The sequence below is a fragment of the Loxodonta africana genome, chromosome 15, assembly GCF_030014295.1.
Source record: "Loxodonta africana isolate mLoxAfr1 chromosome 15, mLoxAfr1.hap2, whole genome shotgun sequence".
NCBI classification, from domain to species: domain Eukaryota; kingdom Metazoa; phylum Chordata; class Mammalia; order Proboscidea; family Elephantidae; genus Loxodonta; species Loxodonta africana.
The window spans coordinates 3838775-3852448 of NC_087356.1; the positions used below are offsets into that span (position 1 = coordinate 3838775).

At 40.1% G+C, this 13674-nt stretch overlaps 1 protein-coding gene across 5 annotated transcripts in view; it reads right to left on the reverse strand.

Annotated features, from left to right (window-relative positions):
- MGAT4A (alpha-1,3-mannosyl-glycoprotein 4-beta-N-acetylglucosaminyltransferase A) overlaps positions 1-13674 on the reverse strand; it is an 83208-nt gene that overhangs the window by 32285 nt on the left and 37249 nt on the right. For 3 of the 5 annotated variants that reach the window (XM_064268439.1, XM_003413594.4, XM_064268441.1), the window contains 2 exons: positions 8672-8839; positions 6369-6509 (listed from right to left, as the gene is read on the reverse strand). In XM_064268439.1, the coding sequence (XP_064124509.1) occupies positions 6369-6509; positions 8672-8839 (309 nt within the window). The remainder of the gene's footprint in view (positions 1-6368; positions 6510-8671; positions 8840-13674) is intronic. The other 2 variants (XM_064268440.1, XM_064268442.1) reach the window with 2 other exon arrangements.

The window sequence follows — 13674 nt, forward strand, 5'->3', positions numbered from 1 at the left end:
CAGAAAATTGAAGCAAGCCACATGGTAACACAGAAAATGCACACAGCTCAAACATCCACCAGCTACCTCAGCTGACCGCAAGCTCCTTATCACTCGTCCACATCTGGTGTGGCAGCTTTCTGTCAGGTGATCCACCCTGCACAACGTCACACTACCTTACCACCTGCAACCCTTCTAAAGCCTACTTCCACAAACAAACCTCGGGTCTCTTTCAAAGTACACTACCATATCTATTGTAGTATTTGTGTATTTCTTAACCATTTAACATGTGAGAAACTGTGCTACTATTTTTATTAGGTTCTTATCTGTTTTTAGTAACTGACAAAGTTTTTGAGTGTTGTACTGCTAACCTCCTTTTTCTCATATTATTGCACAGTTCTGCACACTGTGGTAATCTTTAGGGACGCATACGCTGCGTTACAGTAGAGCTGACTGTACATATTTGTTTTTGTTTTGTTTTTGAGCATGCACACACCAAAACATACACCAATTCAACTGTTTCTACACGAACAATTCAGTGACATAGATCACACTTTTCGAGCTGTACTGCCACTCTCACCCTCCCTTTCCAGGTTGTTCCTCCCCCATTCCCATCAAGTCACTTCCCGCAAGGTTCCTATCTATGTTGTGTCACTTTGATCCCATATAGACAGTTCTTAAAAGAGCATAATGCTCGAGGCAGACATTCTTCACTAGTTAAGCTAGACTACTGTTTGGTTTTAAGAAGAATTCAGGGGATATTTTCGGTTTAAGGTTTAAAGGTTATCTCAGGGCAATAGTTTCAGGAGTTCATCCACCCTCCGTGGCTCCAAAAAGTCTGCAGTCCATGAGAATTTGAAATTCTGTCCTGCGTTCTGCCCCTTCTGTTCAGGATTCTTCTTTAGAATCTTTGATCACAATGATCAGTAACGGTAGCTGGGCACCATCCAGTTCTTCTGGTCTCAGAACGTTCAGTAACGGTAGCTGGGCACCATCCAGTTCTTCTGGTCTCAGAACATTCAGTAACGGTAGCAGGGCACCATCCAGTTCTTCTGGTCTCAGAACGTTCAGTAACGGTAGCTGGGCACCATCCAGTTCTTCTGGTCTCAGAACATTCAGTAACGGTAGCAGGGCACCATCCAGTTCTTCTGGTCTCAGAACATTCAGTAACGGTAGCAGGGCACCATCCAGTTCTTCTGGTCTCAGAACATTCAGTAACGGTAGCTGGGCACCATCCAGTTCTTCTGGTCTCAGAACGTTCAGTAACAGTAGCTGGGCACCATCCAGTTCTTCTGGTCTCACGGCAAAGAAAGCAGTTACCCATGAAGGCCACTAGCCACACATTTTATATCCTCCTCCTATTCCTGACTCTCCTTCTTCCTCTGTTGCTCCAGGTGAATAGGGACCAATTATAGTGCGTTGGATGGTCGCCTGCGAGCTTTTAAGACCCCAGGCACTACGCAGCAGAACTAGGAGGGAGAACAGAAGCACTAAACATGTTATTAGGCCAATTAACTGGGATATCCCATGAAACCATGACCCTAAAACTCCAAACCAAGGAACCAAGTCCCATGAGGTTTTTGGTTGTAGCCTCAGCAGCTGCTCTTTTTCTCTTTTTGTCATTGTTGTAAATATATCTGTCACACAACGTTTTATAGTGTATATATTTCAAAGGAAGTTCTAAAAAATAATACCTTGAAAAATACATCTCAGTTGTCTAAGTGTTATACAGCAATACGGAAAGATGTATTCTGCAAATGTTTCATATTAACCTTAAAAGTAATTACCTCATAATTATGTTCTGTTAGAAATGGTATGAAGTACTTAGAATCCATAGAATTGTAAAACTAGAATGAAGCTTAAGAATCATGGATTAACTAGTCTACCACCATCATTTTACAGATAAGAACAGCCAGGTCCAAAGCAATTAAGTGATTTCTCTAGCATGCCACATTCCTCTCTTGCATTTTAGGGATGAAGAATTTTCGAGGACACATATTTACTGAACACCTACTAAAGACAAGACATTGTTCTCAGTGTTTGGGCAATATGTACTATGCACACCATAAACAGCATCTCTATACATAGTGTGACCACAGAGGGCCTCTCTGATATCAGCTGAGCTGGTAACTAATGATGATCACAAAGAGCTAAGGAAGAATCTTCCAGGAAGAGGACACAACAAGAACTGAGAGAGGACGACCTTGACGTAGTCAAGAAACAGCACAAACAGACAATGTATCTAAAGCAGAATGAGCCTATATCCAGAGAATTAATCAGGGGTCAGATCATGCACAACCCCCTATTTAGTTATAATTCAGAGTGCAACAGAGAGCCACCGTATGTCTATAATCACAGGAGTAACACTATCTGGTTTGTAATCTGAAAAGGTTACCAGTTTGTGGCAACAGACACAAAGGTCTAAGACTAAAAGCAGTTTGAGGAGATCAGTCAGAAAGTAACTGCAGCGAGTAAAGGGAAAGATGGTGGGCTCGCCTGGGTGTGTGAAGGGATGAAGAAGAAGAGGTAGATTTGGGGTATATTCTGGAGACCCTCACCAGTGGGGCTTATGACTGGTAGAAACAAGGGAAGGGGAGGCACCAAAGATGACTTAAGGGAATGGGATACCTTTTACTAAGAACAACGTATTTGAGGCAGAGGGGGCTAGAAATCAAGAGTTCTGTTTTGACCATGTTACTTTGAGATGCCAGAGAGAGGATGTTACCCTGGAAGCAAATTCCATGTACTTTAACCTACCTCAGAATTCAAATTAACAATATTTAAATATTTAGAATACAGATTATAAGCGTAACAACTGTGATGTGAAATATTCCTAAGAAGTACTTAACTCATATGGAATTTTAAGACTTTGTTTATGGAAGAAACAAAACACAGGCTGATCCAGAGTACACAAACAAAGCTGGTATAAATAACGCAGATTCTCTACTCCTTACCAGATTCTTATTTTTTGTTGTTATTTTATGTTTAGACGGCATGTTTAGAGTATATGCTGTTTTTTCTCAAATATACTCTGTTTTGGAGCTGAAATTTAAATTCCACAATTTAAATCAAGGCATTCAAGGACTCCAAAAGCACTAAAAATCAAAGCACGAATTTCAGCCAAAACTACAATAGTGCACATGCTTGTGGTAACTCACAAAATACTCCCTGTTTTCTCTACCTGCTGGTACATTGTGAGACTGCACTTTTGGTCCCATTGTGGTTGAGGATGACAGGGGAGGGGGCACCTGACTAGTAACAGTCAATGAGTCATCCGCATGTGTAATTTACAGGTTGTGCAATTACAACTGCAGTGTAAAATCCTTCAGAGTTGTCTTTGCTCTTTGGCATGGCGGCAAATAACATTCAAGATGGTGACTCATCTGTCAACCTGGATCCCTCTGGGATCAAAGATGGACAATGCCCCCAGCCAACCATGATGGACATGTTTGTGAGGGAAAAAGAAAAAAAAAAAAAAAAAACTTTACTTAAACCACCGAAATTTTGAGGCTGTTAGTTACCACCACATAACCCAGCCTATCCTGTTTGATACGATGCTCTTCTATGGCTCACAATCTAGAAAATATATGTATCCTACGGAATGAGTTCAGAAGAAACATGTCAGCAAAGTGAACAATATGGCCATGCCATCTTTTTAGGGAAGAGCAAGGTGGAACAAAGGAACCAAACAGAAATAGAGCCAAAGAGTTGGACTGAAAACTCTGTTCAATTGATTAAGTGTCCAGTAATTCCAGTCCAAGTATTAACTGCCCATCTATTATGTATCTGTTATGTACCAGACAGTCTGAAATACAATCACGGACAGATAAGCCTCATGGTGCTTGCAACTTGACTAAGCTATCAGCTGGACCAATAAGCCACATCACGAAAAATGGAGAAAAGATTGAAGTTGTCAAGGATTTCATTTTACTTGGATCCACAAGCAACACCCATGGAAGCAGCAGTCGAGAAATCAAAAGACACACTGCACTGGGCAAACCTACTGCAAAGGACCTCTTTAAAATCTTGAAAAGCAAAGATGTCACCTTGAAGACTAAGATGCACCTGACCCAAGCCATGGTATTTTCAATCACATCATATGCATGTGAAAGCTGGACAATGAACAAGGAAGACCGAAGAAGAATTGATGGCTTTGAATTGTGGTGTTGCCAAAGAATATTGAATATACTATGAGCTGCCAAAAGAATGAACCAATCTGTCTTGGAAGAAGTACAACCAGAATGCTCCTTAGAAGCAAGGTAGCGAGACTACGTCTTACACACTTTAGAGATGTTGTCAGAAGGGATCAGTCCCTGCAGAAGGATATCATGCTTGGTAAAGTACATGGTCAGTGGAAAAGAGGAAGACCCTCAACGAGATGGATTGGCACAATGGCTGCAACAATGGGCTCAAGCATAACAATTTGAAGGATGGCACAGGACTGGGCAGTGTTTTATTCTGTGGTACACAGAGTTGCTATGAGTCAGAACTGACTCGACAGCACCTAACAACAACATCAACTGCTATTATTTCAGTTTTTCTCCACTTTCCTAAGAAGCTTTCATGTCCTCCCATATACGTTCCCAAACATTCCAAACAACTTTCAAATCTTCTTCTTTCCATCTTTGCTACCACCACATAGTCCAAGCTCCTCTTCTCACAGACGAATTACTAAAACAGCATCTTAACTGGTCCTTCTGCATCTACTCTTCTTCCCACATCCTCAATCATTCTTCCCATTGCAGCCAGTGTGACCTTTGCAAAATTTAAATCTTACAGAGTCATTCTTAAAAAGCCCTGCTTAAAATACTTTCATGGCTTCTTGATGCTGTTAGGATAAAAACTAAAATCCTATAGATGGCCTACAAGGTCCTGCATTGTCTGGCTCCAACTTACATCTCCAGCCTCACCTTGTTTCATTCTTCCCCGGACTCTACCTGACCATGGCCTCCTTTCATTTTCTAGAACACCTCATGTTCCTTCCACTAAGGGACTTTTGGAGTGCTCTCTCATTTTCTGAAATACTCCTTTCTCCTACTGTAGTAGACAGAATAATGACCTCCCTAAGATGTCTACGCCCTAATCCTCAGAACCTATGAATACATGACCTTACGTGGAAAAAAGGGACTTTGCAGATGTGATTAAACGAAGGATCCTGAGATGAGAAAATTATCCTGGATCATCCAGGCAGGCCAATGTATTCTTACAAAGGTCCTTGTAAGAGGAAAGCAGGAGTGTCAAGAGTGAGATGAGATGCAATGATGGAAGGACAGTCAGGGAGAGATGTGAAGATGCTACGCATTAAAGAAGGGGCCCTGGTGGTACAGCAATTGAGTGCTCGGCTGCTAACCAAAAGGTGGGCAGTTTGAACCCACCCAGCTGCTCCACAGAAGAACGTCCTGGTGATCTGCTCCTGTAAAGATTACAGTGTAGGAAACCCCATGGGGCAGTTCTACTCTGTCACATGGGGACACTGTGAGTCAAAACGGACTTGATGACACCTAACAACACCAGTGCTTTGGAGACGGAGGAAGAGATCACAAGCCAAAGGATGTAGGTGGCCTCCAGAAGCTAGGAAAAGGCAGGGAACGAGATTCTTCCCCAGAGCTTCCAGGAGGAGTGCAGCCCTGCTGACACCTTGAGCTCAGGACTTCGAAAGTAGGCTGAATCAGCTTTTTAAAAACAGTAACACAAAACTGAATTTCAGTATCTATGAAGTAATCACTTCATTTCTTGTTAAAAGACTTATTAGAAAATATGATACTATTTTGGTCTCTGCATTTTAAAACTACAGAGAAAAGATTAACAAAGCCAAACAGAGGAATAAAAATGATGAAAGAATGGTAAACAGGCCCTATAAGGAAAATTCAAGAAGCAATGGTGGCTCTGACAAGATGGGAAAAAAATCCTATACAACATTTTTGGGTGTATTAGAAAGAAGCATTTCTATTACTGCATGAGAGGTTAAATAAGAATGGCCACATAGTTACATTTCTCTCAGAAAAAATAAGGGCAGACATAAGAAAAACTTTTTCACTTGACTGTAAGCTATTACTGTTTAAAGAACTTATAGTCGTGTGACTGTGAGCTTACTAGAAGTATACAGTCTTCCCACCTGGCAAATCTTTAAAATAGAAAAATTACAAAGCCTTTAACACTTGCCTGCCGGGAAATGGGGCCTGAGCTAGATTTCTGAAGATCCTTTTCAGCCCTCTGTCTCTGGTCTATGGAGAAAAATGTCCATGTGGACTTTCGAAGAGTCCTGGAGTTTCTGTGCACAGATGAAGAATGAATTCCTCCTTTGACCTGCTAGACTTCTCCCAGTCAAGGTAACACTCTAACACATGATTAAGACCCGCAGTAACAGCCGTACTAAGAAACAAACATACCTCCTGTTCTTCCGATGCCAATCTGCACAGCAGGCTGGAGGCTGCCTTCATTTTGCAACAAATGAGGCAAATGATAATAAATACTTGGCACTTGAAGAGATTTTTTGCTTGTTAACTCCTTTAATAACTTTAGGGTACTACCTGAAATACAAAGTATAATTAATACTCAGGAACACCTTACCCTAGAAAAAGGCTGATTTTACAAGCATGGCTGTAAAAATTTATGAGAACTACAACTAAGGAATTTTCGTTCCTAATTTCATAGTTTGGTGAGTGAGATTGCCACTTAAAATGAAAGTTATGCTTCTGCACCCTTAAAAGGAAAATTCTGTTTTTGCAACCAGAGTATAAGAGTCATGATGTTGATAAACAGTCTGAATGAAGCCAAGAAGGTCTTCCAAAGGACTGTGAGAAGGTGGAACGTCAGTCGGTCACCTTATAATGTGTGAGAACTCAAGCTCTACGAACTCTAAACAGGGTGCCCATTTATGAAAATGCAGTAATACTAAGCACAGTGACCACCAGTAACTTTCATTTCCATTATGCTATTACATTTTACCAAAATTTCACACCAAAGATGTGGAAAGATCTTTTTTTCTGAAAAAATTCAAATAATTTAAATAGCACAAGCTGAGAACGTTTAATATAGATCATAACTTTCAAATAATGAGTTTTCATTAGAGTAACCAACAAATCATTTAATTTAAAATAACAACTCAGTAGTATAAGAAATATTGTTTCAAAATATCATTAAACTAGAACTTAACTTTTTCAATAAGGAAGTCGGCAGTGAGGACTTAGAGCCTCAATGATGACTTCACACAGATATAATAGGAAAACTCCATTAAAAATAATGGCAAGAACCAGAAACTCACAGAAGAAATGCGGACGATTGTAATGCAAGAAATTGGAGTTTAACCTCCTGCGTAAAGAAACAATTACGAAGGACAGAATACCAGTTTCCACCTACAAAATTAGCAGATTAAGCAGTAATATTAAATTGTGGTGACAACATGGTGATGAAGGTTCCAACCATTTAGAACAACATCAAAAACCCTACAAACCTCTGTCCTGTGTTCCAGCCACTGAGCTGTGTGCTTAGGGATCGCAGTTACCAAAATGCAGACCCTGTTTCCAAGAAAGTCCTGATCTAAGGAGAATAACTTAAGAGCTCCCAGAAACGTGGTCGGATTTATACACAAAGTTCATCACAGAGGTATACGCTGCGCTGAGCAGGGCCGGGGAGGGGCGGGGAGTAAAAACAAAAAACGCCAGGAAAAAACCCGCTTGCCTCATCATAGAATAATATTTAATATATTACGGTATGTGCTTAGTTGGCATACTATGTCATTAAAAATGGCATTTTTGAAGAGTATTTAATGACTGGTGAAATGCTCACAGTATAGCGTCAAGAATAAAAATCAGGCCACAACACACAATTACAATTTTGAAGAAAAATATGCACAGAAAAAGGCTAGAAGGAAACAAAAAACGGTGACAGAGATCACTTGGCAAGCAGGCTGAGGGGTGATTTATTTTCTTATCTATACCATTGAATCATTTTAAATGCTATTGCAACCTAAAGCAAATTTCCTAATCAGGAAGGGAGGCAAAGAGCATGAAACTTCAAAAAAGGTTTTAAGGCAGTGGATCTTAAAATCAGAGGAATTACTAGTAAAAAAAAAAAAAAAAAATAGGTGACACTAAATGAAAAAGTAAATTATTCTAGAAAGATTATGCAAAGTTGGAGTCAACAGATTACACACACGTATCAATTTAATCATCCGAATAAGGACAGAGCAAAAACAGACAGGTGCTGGCATTCATTCGCCTTATTCTGACCTGAAGGGCTCAGAGAAGGAACAGGCCAGACTGTCTCCAGAGTAACCAGTATGAAACTATGTATCCTTTTCATTATAAATCAGATTTAAGAGCTCTAATTGTTTCTAATAGCCCAAAGATTCTCCAGAATCCACCTGAAGTCCACAGAGAAGTCACAAAATATAAAAACAAAGTTTAATTTTAATCTCACTTTGGATGTTTCCAAAAGATGCAGGTCTTTCACTGTTGTCAATGAAACTTACACAACGGTAATTTCAACTTAATCAAATTTGGCAATTAATAAAAATCATTTTATAGTTTAGCACAATAGTAAGTTTCGGGTGGCAATTTTTCTCTCTAACTCACTGAAAAGGGTAACAAATGCTGGCTGATAAGCTACTCTACACAGCTTGCAAATATAATACTCCACAAAGTGCTCTGAAAAGACAATTTTTTTTATAATACCAAAAACACCATTTTACCTGAAAATTTATTCAAAGCATTCTTACTTCCATTTGTTTCTGCTTCCACGCGCCTGAACTGCTGTACAATGGTATTTAACTCAGAAGAACGCTGGGAGATTCTGTGTTCAGCGATTCGAAGACGTTCTTTCAAGGCAAGAAATTCTCGTTGATAAGCAATCAGTTTTTCTAGAAACCAAAAACAGAGAAGTTCTTAGTGTATTCCATAAGAGATCAGAAAGTTTAATTAAAGTCACGTTTTCAGAATGAAATATTTATTCACTGATACAGAACTGAAAACTAAAAAAAGACTTCTTACATAACACAACCACCACTCACTTACTGTTCTAAGTATCCGTTAAGAATGTGAGCACTGTCCACTTCAGAAAGTTAAAGGTAGGGAGAAAAAGGTACAAAGTTTTTAGAATGAACACATCAAGCAAAACACTAACATCACTTCTTAAAAGGTACAAACAACCCACTGACCTGGGAGGTAGTTAAATAAAATGTATAAAACCCTATTAGCACCAACCAGGTAAAGAGATGAGACAGAAACAAATGATAACACATCTATGATATACATGACATTTTACAGCATCATCATTAATTTTCATAGGCTGAATGTTCCCTCTGTACTTCCTATTCTGCTGACGTTTTCCTAGGCCAGACTTTGGCCAAACCTCTGACCCCTAAAACACCGCTGCTTAAATATAAAACGGCCCTAGTTCAAAGTCATTCATTTTAATAATTTGAGAGAATCACAGATCACGAAAACCTGGTTGTGGAAAAAATGTGCATTTTAAGAAGATAAATTGAGTGACTAAGTGGATTTAGTGACGCTGAGTAGAAACGAGACCACTAAGAGACAGAGCGCACCGTGTGAAGAGAACCAGAGGCAGAGCCGGACACTGCTCTCTGAGCACAGGTGGAAGAAGAGAAACCACACACTTCTCTCGATCAGCAGCACGGTTAAGAGAAACCAGACCCACATCAAGCTCGATTACCTCAGGCTGCTATTTTGATATCTAAACAAAACCTTGCAAAGCTATGTTTTTATTTCACATTCTGATCTCTGCTTTCTTCAGCCAAGGACAGACTCCGTAAGAAGCAACTACATGAAAAACGAATCTGCATGTGTCAGAAAGCTGATCTTGAAAACACTGTCAATATACTGCTCCTTCTTCCCCACATGAAGGCCTAATCGGTAAATATCTCTTCAGAGTTTTGCGTCAGAGGAAAAAAAGTCTCTCTTGTTTACTGCCATGCTTCCCTCCATTAAACAGGGAGCCGTGTAAGGCGCTGTGTTTTCCTAAATTTGAAGGCTTAGGAAGATGGAGAGCAGAAAGGGGCTGTGGTCAGGAAGGAGCACACAGCGAGCTTCGAGGTGCCAGCAAAGTTCTACCTGTGAGTAAATGAAACTTACTACTATTCATCCGTGGTTTAGGAGCTTTTCTGCATGTGTAAATTCACTATAAAAAGGTTTAAAAGGATACTATTCACAATTGCAACAAAAACTATAACAAGCAATTATAACAAGAAACATACAAGATTTATGTGAAGAAAACTACAAGCCTCTTACTGAAGTACATAAACGAATAGGTCAGAACATCTCTTATTCCTGAATGGGAAGACCCAATCTTATAAAAAGATGAATTCTACCCTGATAAATAATAAATTTAATTCAATACCTTTTAAAATAACAATGGGATTTTGCAATGGAATTTGATATGTCATTCTAAAATTCACCTAGAAAACATGTTTAAAAATAGCCAAGAAAAACCTAGAAAATAATAATGTGGGATTTGTTCTGAGATCGGCATATACTATCAGGTTCCAGAAATTACAACAGTGTGGCTTGCCTTGTCCTGATACTGTGGGCAAGGACGATTGGTCTAAGCATACGGTGCCCAGAAACAGCATGAGTGAACTGTCCTTTGAGTTCCCCCCTCTTCATGTGCACAACATTACAACAGTCCCCTTAACGATTAAGCTGTACCTAGGTCTTGCTTTCTAAAGACCATGTGCCATGAAAAAGAACCAGAACTCTTTGGAGAAATAACTGATTCCATGGCTTGGGCAAGAAACTTTAAGATGAACCTGGAACAGTCTGTGTCAGCAAGTAAGGAAATGCTCAAAAAATTACAAGACATGTCAAAAGAGCATGGGAGCCTACTTGAGGGGTTCCCGCAGCCGAATCTGGGACAATTTCTGTAGTGAAACAAGTAATGCTAAGAATGGATTATCATCTATTGAATAAAATATGAATCCATGAATCCATACAGTAACAGAGGAAGGAGGAGAATCAGGGATATAAAGAGGATATGGAATGTGTGGCTAATGGCCTTCATGAACAACTGCCTCCTTGGCCACGAGACCAGAAGAACTAGAAGGTACCCAGCTACCATTACTGAACATTTTGATCAAAGGTTCTATAGAAGAATCCTGATCAAAAGGGAGAAAACGCAGAGCAAAATTTCAAATTCTCATGGATTCCACACTTTCTGGAACCACAGAAGCGAGAAGAAACCCTGAAACTATTGCCCTGAGATAATCTTTATTATCCCCCGAAAGTCTTCTTAAAACCAAACAACAGTCTAGCTTAACTAGTAAAGAGTGTCTGCCTTGAGCATTATGCTCTTTTAAGAACTATCTGTATGGGATCAAAGTGACAACAGCAACTTGAAAGATTAGATAGGAACCTTAGGGGGCAGTGAGTTTATGTTAACGGGGGAGGAACAACTCAGAAAATGAGGGTCAGAGTAGTTGCACAACTCGAAAAAGGTAATCAATGTCACTAAATGGTACATGTAGAAACTGTTGGAATTTGTTTTGTCTTACTGTGTATATTCTCAACAATAACAACAAATAATAAATTTAAAAAATATATATGCCTTGCGTCATGGATTGCTGGGTAAGGTAACAAGTATTTTCTTTCAGGCCCCAATTCTGTTGCTACTCTACGCAAAGCCCATAGCTATGAAAGGACTCCAACAGGTTGTTTTCCATCTCTCTCACACCTTCCCTTCTTCTGCCTTTTGACTCCACCCTTCCACATAAAAAGGGTTCTCCACAACACTCAAACAGGTCCGTACCGCTTTTAGAAAGATAAATCAGACAGTAAAAAAGAATACCTGTGTGTGGTCAGGCCCTCGGCTAGTCCTGTCATGAATACCACAGAATGCTGCTGACTCTTCTATGCAGGAAGTTCTGGCCTCCAAGCCCTTCCCTGCAGCCTGTCGTCCGTCACATCCCCCCAAGGTCAGGGTTACTAGAGACTTTTTTCCTAGAAATTCCTCTATTTATGTTTTCCATAATACTACACTGCTCTCTTGAGGAGGAGAGTAGTGCACCAGTGGCCAGAAGATGAGTGCAAATGTTAACGTTTTAGACGAAAATTCCTCCAAATCAATGATGTGTGACCAACAATTCCCTATTCTCAGCATTAATGGCAAAATTCCTATTTTTTGCTTTTCCTTGAATCATTTCAGTCCGTTTCTTCAGAGGAACACGGCAGAAAACTGTGAGAAAACTGACCAGGAAGTATCTCGTATGTTTTCATTGTAGACAAAACCTAATTTTTTACTTTATTTATTGTGCTTTAAGTGAAAGTTTACAAATTGAGTCAGTCTCTCATACAAAACCGTACACATACCTTGCTGTGAACTCCTAGCTGCTCTCCCCCTAATCAGACAGCACACTTCTCTCCTTCCTGTATTCCCCTCTGCCTTCTCATCTCGCCTCCAGACAGAAGCTGCCCACATAGTCTCGTGTGTCTACTCGAGCCAAGAAACTCACTCCTCACAAGTGTCATTTTCTTTGTTATACTCCAGTCCAATCCCTGTCTGAAGAGTTGGCTTCGGGAATGGTTCCAGTCTTGGGTTAACAGAAGATCTGGGGAAGATGACCTCCAGGGTCCTTCTAGTCTCAGTCAGACCATTAAGTCTGGTCTTTTTATGAGAATTTGAGGTCTGCATTCCACTCTTCTGCTCCATCAGGGATTCTCTGTTGTGTTCTCCATCAGGGCAGTCACTGGTGGTGGCCGGGCACCATCTAGTTCTTCTGGTCTCAGGCTGATGTAGTCTCTGGTTTATGTGGCCCTTTCTGTCTCCTGGACTCATAATTACCCTGTGTCTTTGGTGTTCTTCATTTTCCTTTGCTCCAGGTAGATTGAGACCAATTGATGCATCTTAGATGGCCCCTTGCTAGCGTTTAAGACCCCAGATGCCACTCTCCAAAGTGGGATGCAGAATGTTTTCTTAATACATTTTGTTATGTCAGTTGACCTAGATATCCTCTGAAACCATGGTCCCCAGACCCGTGCCCCTGCTATTCTGGCCTACAAAGTGTTCAGTTGTATTCAGCAAACTTCTTTGCTTTTGGTTTAGTCCAGTTGTGCTCATCTCTACTGTATTGTGTGTTGTCTTTCCCTTCACCTAAAATAGCTCTTGTCTGCTATCTAATTAGTGAATACCCCTCTTCCTCTCTCCCCGCCACGTAACCATCAAATAATATTTTCTTCTGGGTTTAAACTATTTCTTGAGTTCTTGTAACTGCAGTCTCATACAATATTCGTCCTTTTGCAACTAATTTCACTCAGCATAATGCCTTCCAGATTCCTCCCTGTTATGAAATGTTTCACGGATTCATTGTTGTTCTTTATCGTTGCATAGTATTCCATTGTGTGAATATACCATAATTTATCCATTCATCTGTTGATGGGCACCTTGGTTGCTTCCATCTTTTTGCTATTGTAAACAGTGCTGAAATGAACATGGGTGTGCATATATCTGAACATATGAGGGTCTTATTTCTCTAGAATATATTCTGAGAAGTGAAACTGCTGGATAGCATGGTAGTTCTATTTCTAGCTTTTTAAGGAAGTGTCAAATCGATTTCCAAAGTGGTTGTACCATTTTACGTTCCCACCAGCAGTGTATAAGTGTTGCAGTCTCTCCATAACCTCTCTAGCATTTATTTTGTGTTTTCTGGATTAATGCCAGCCTTGTCGGAGTGAGAGGGTATCT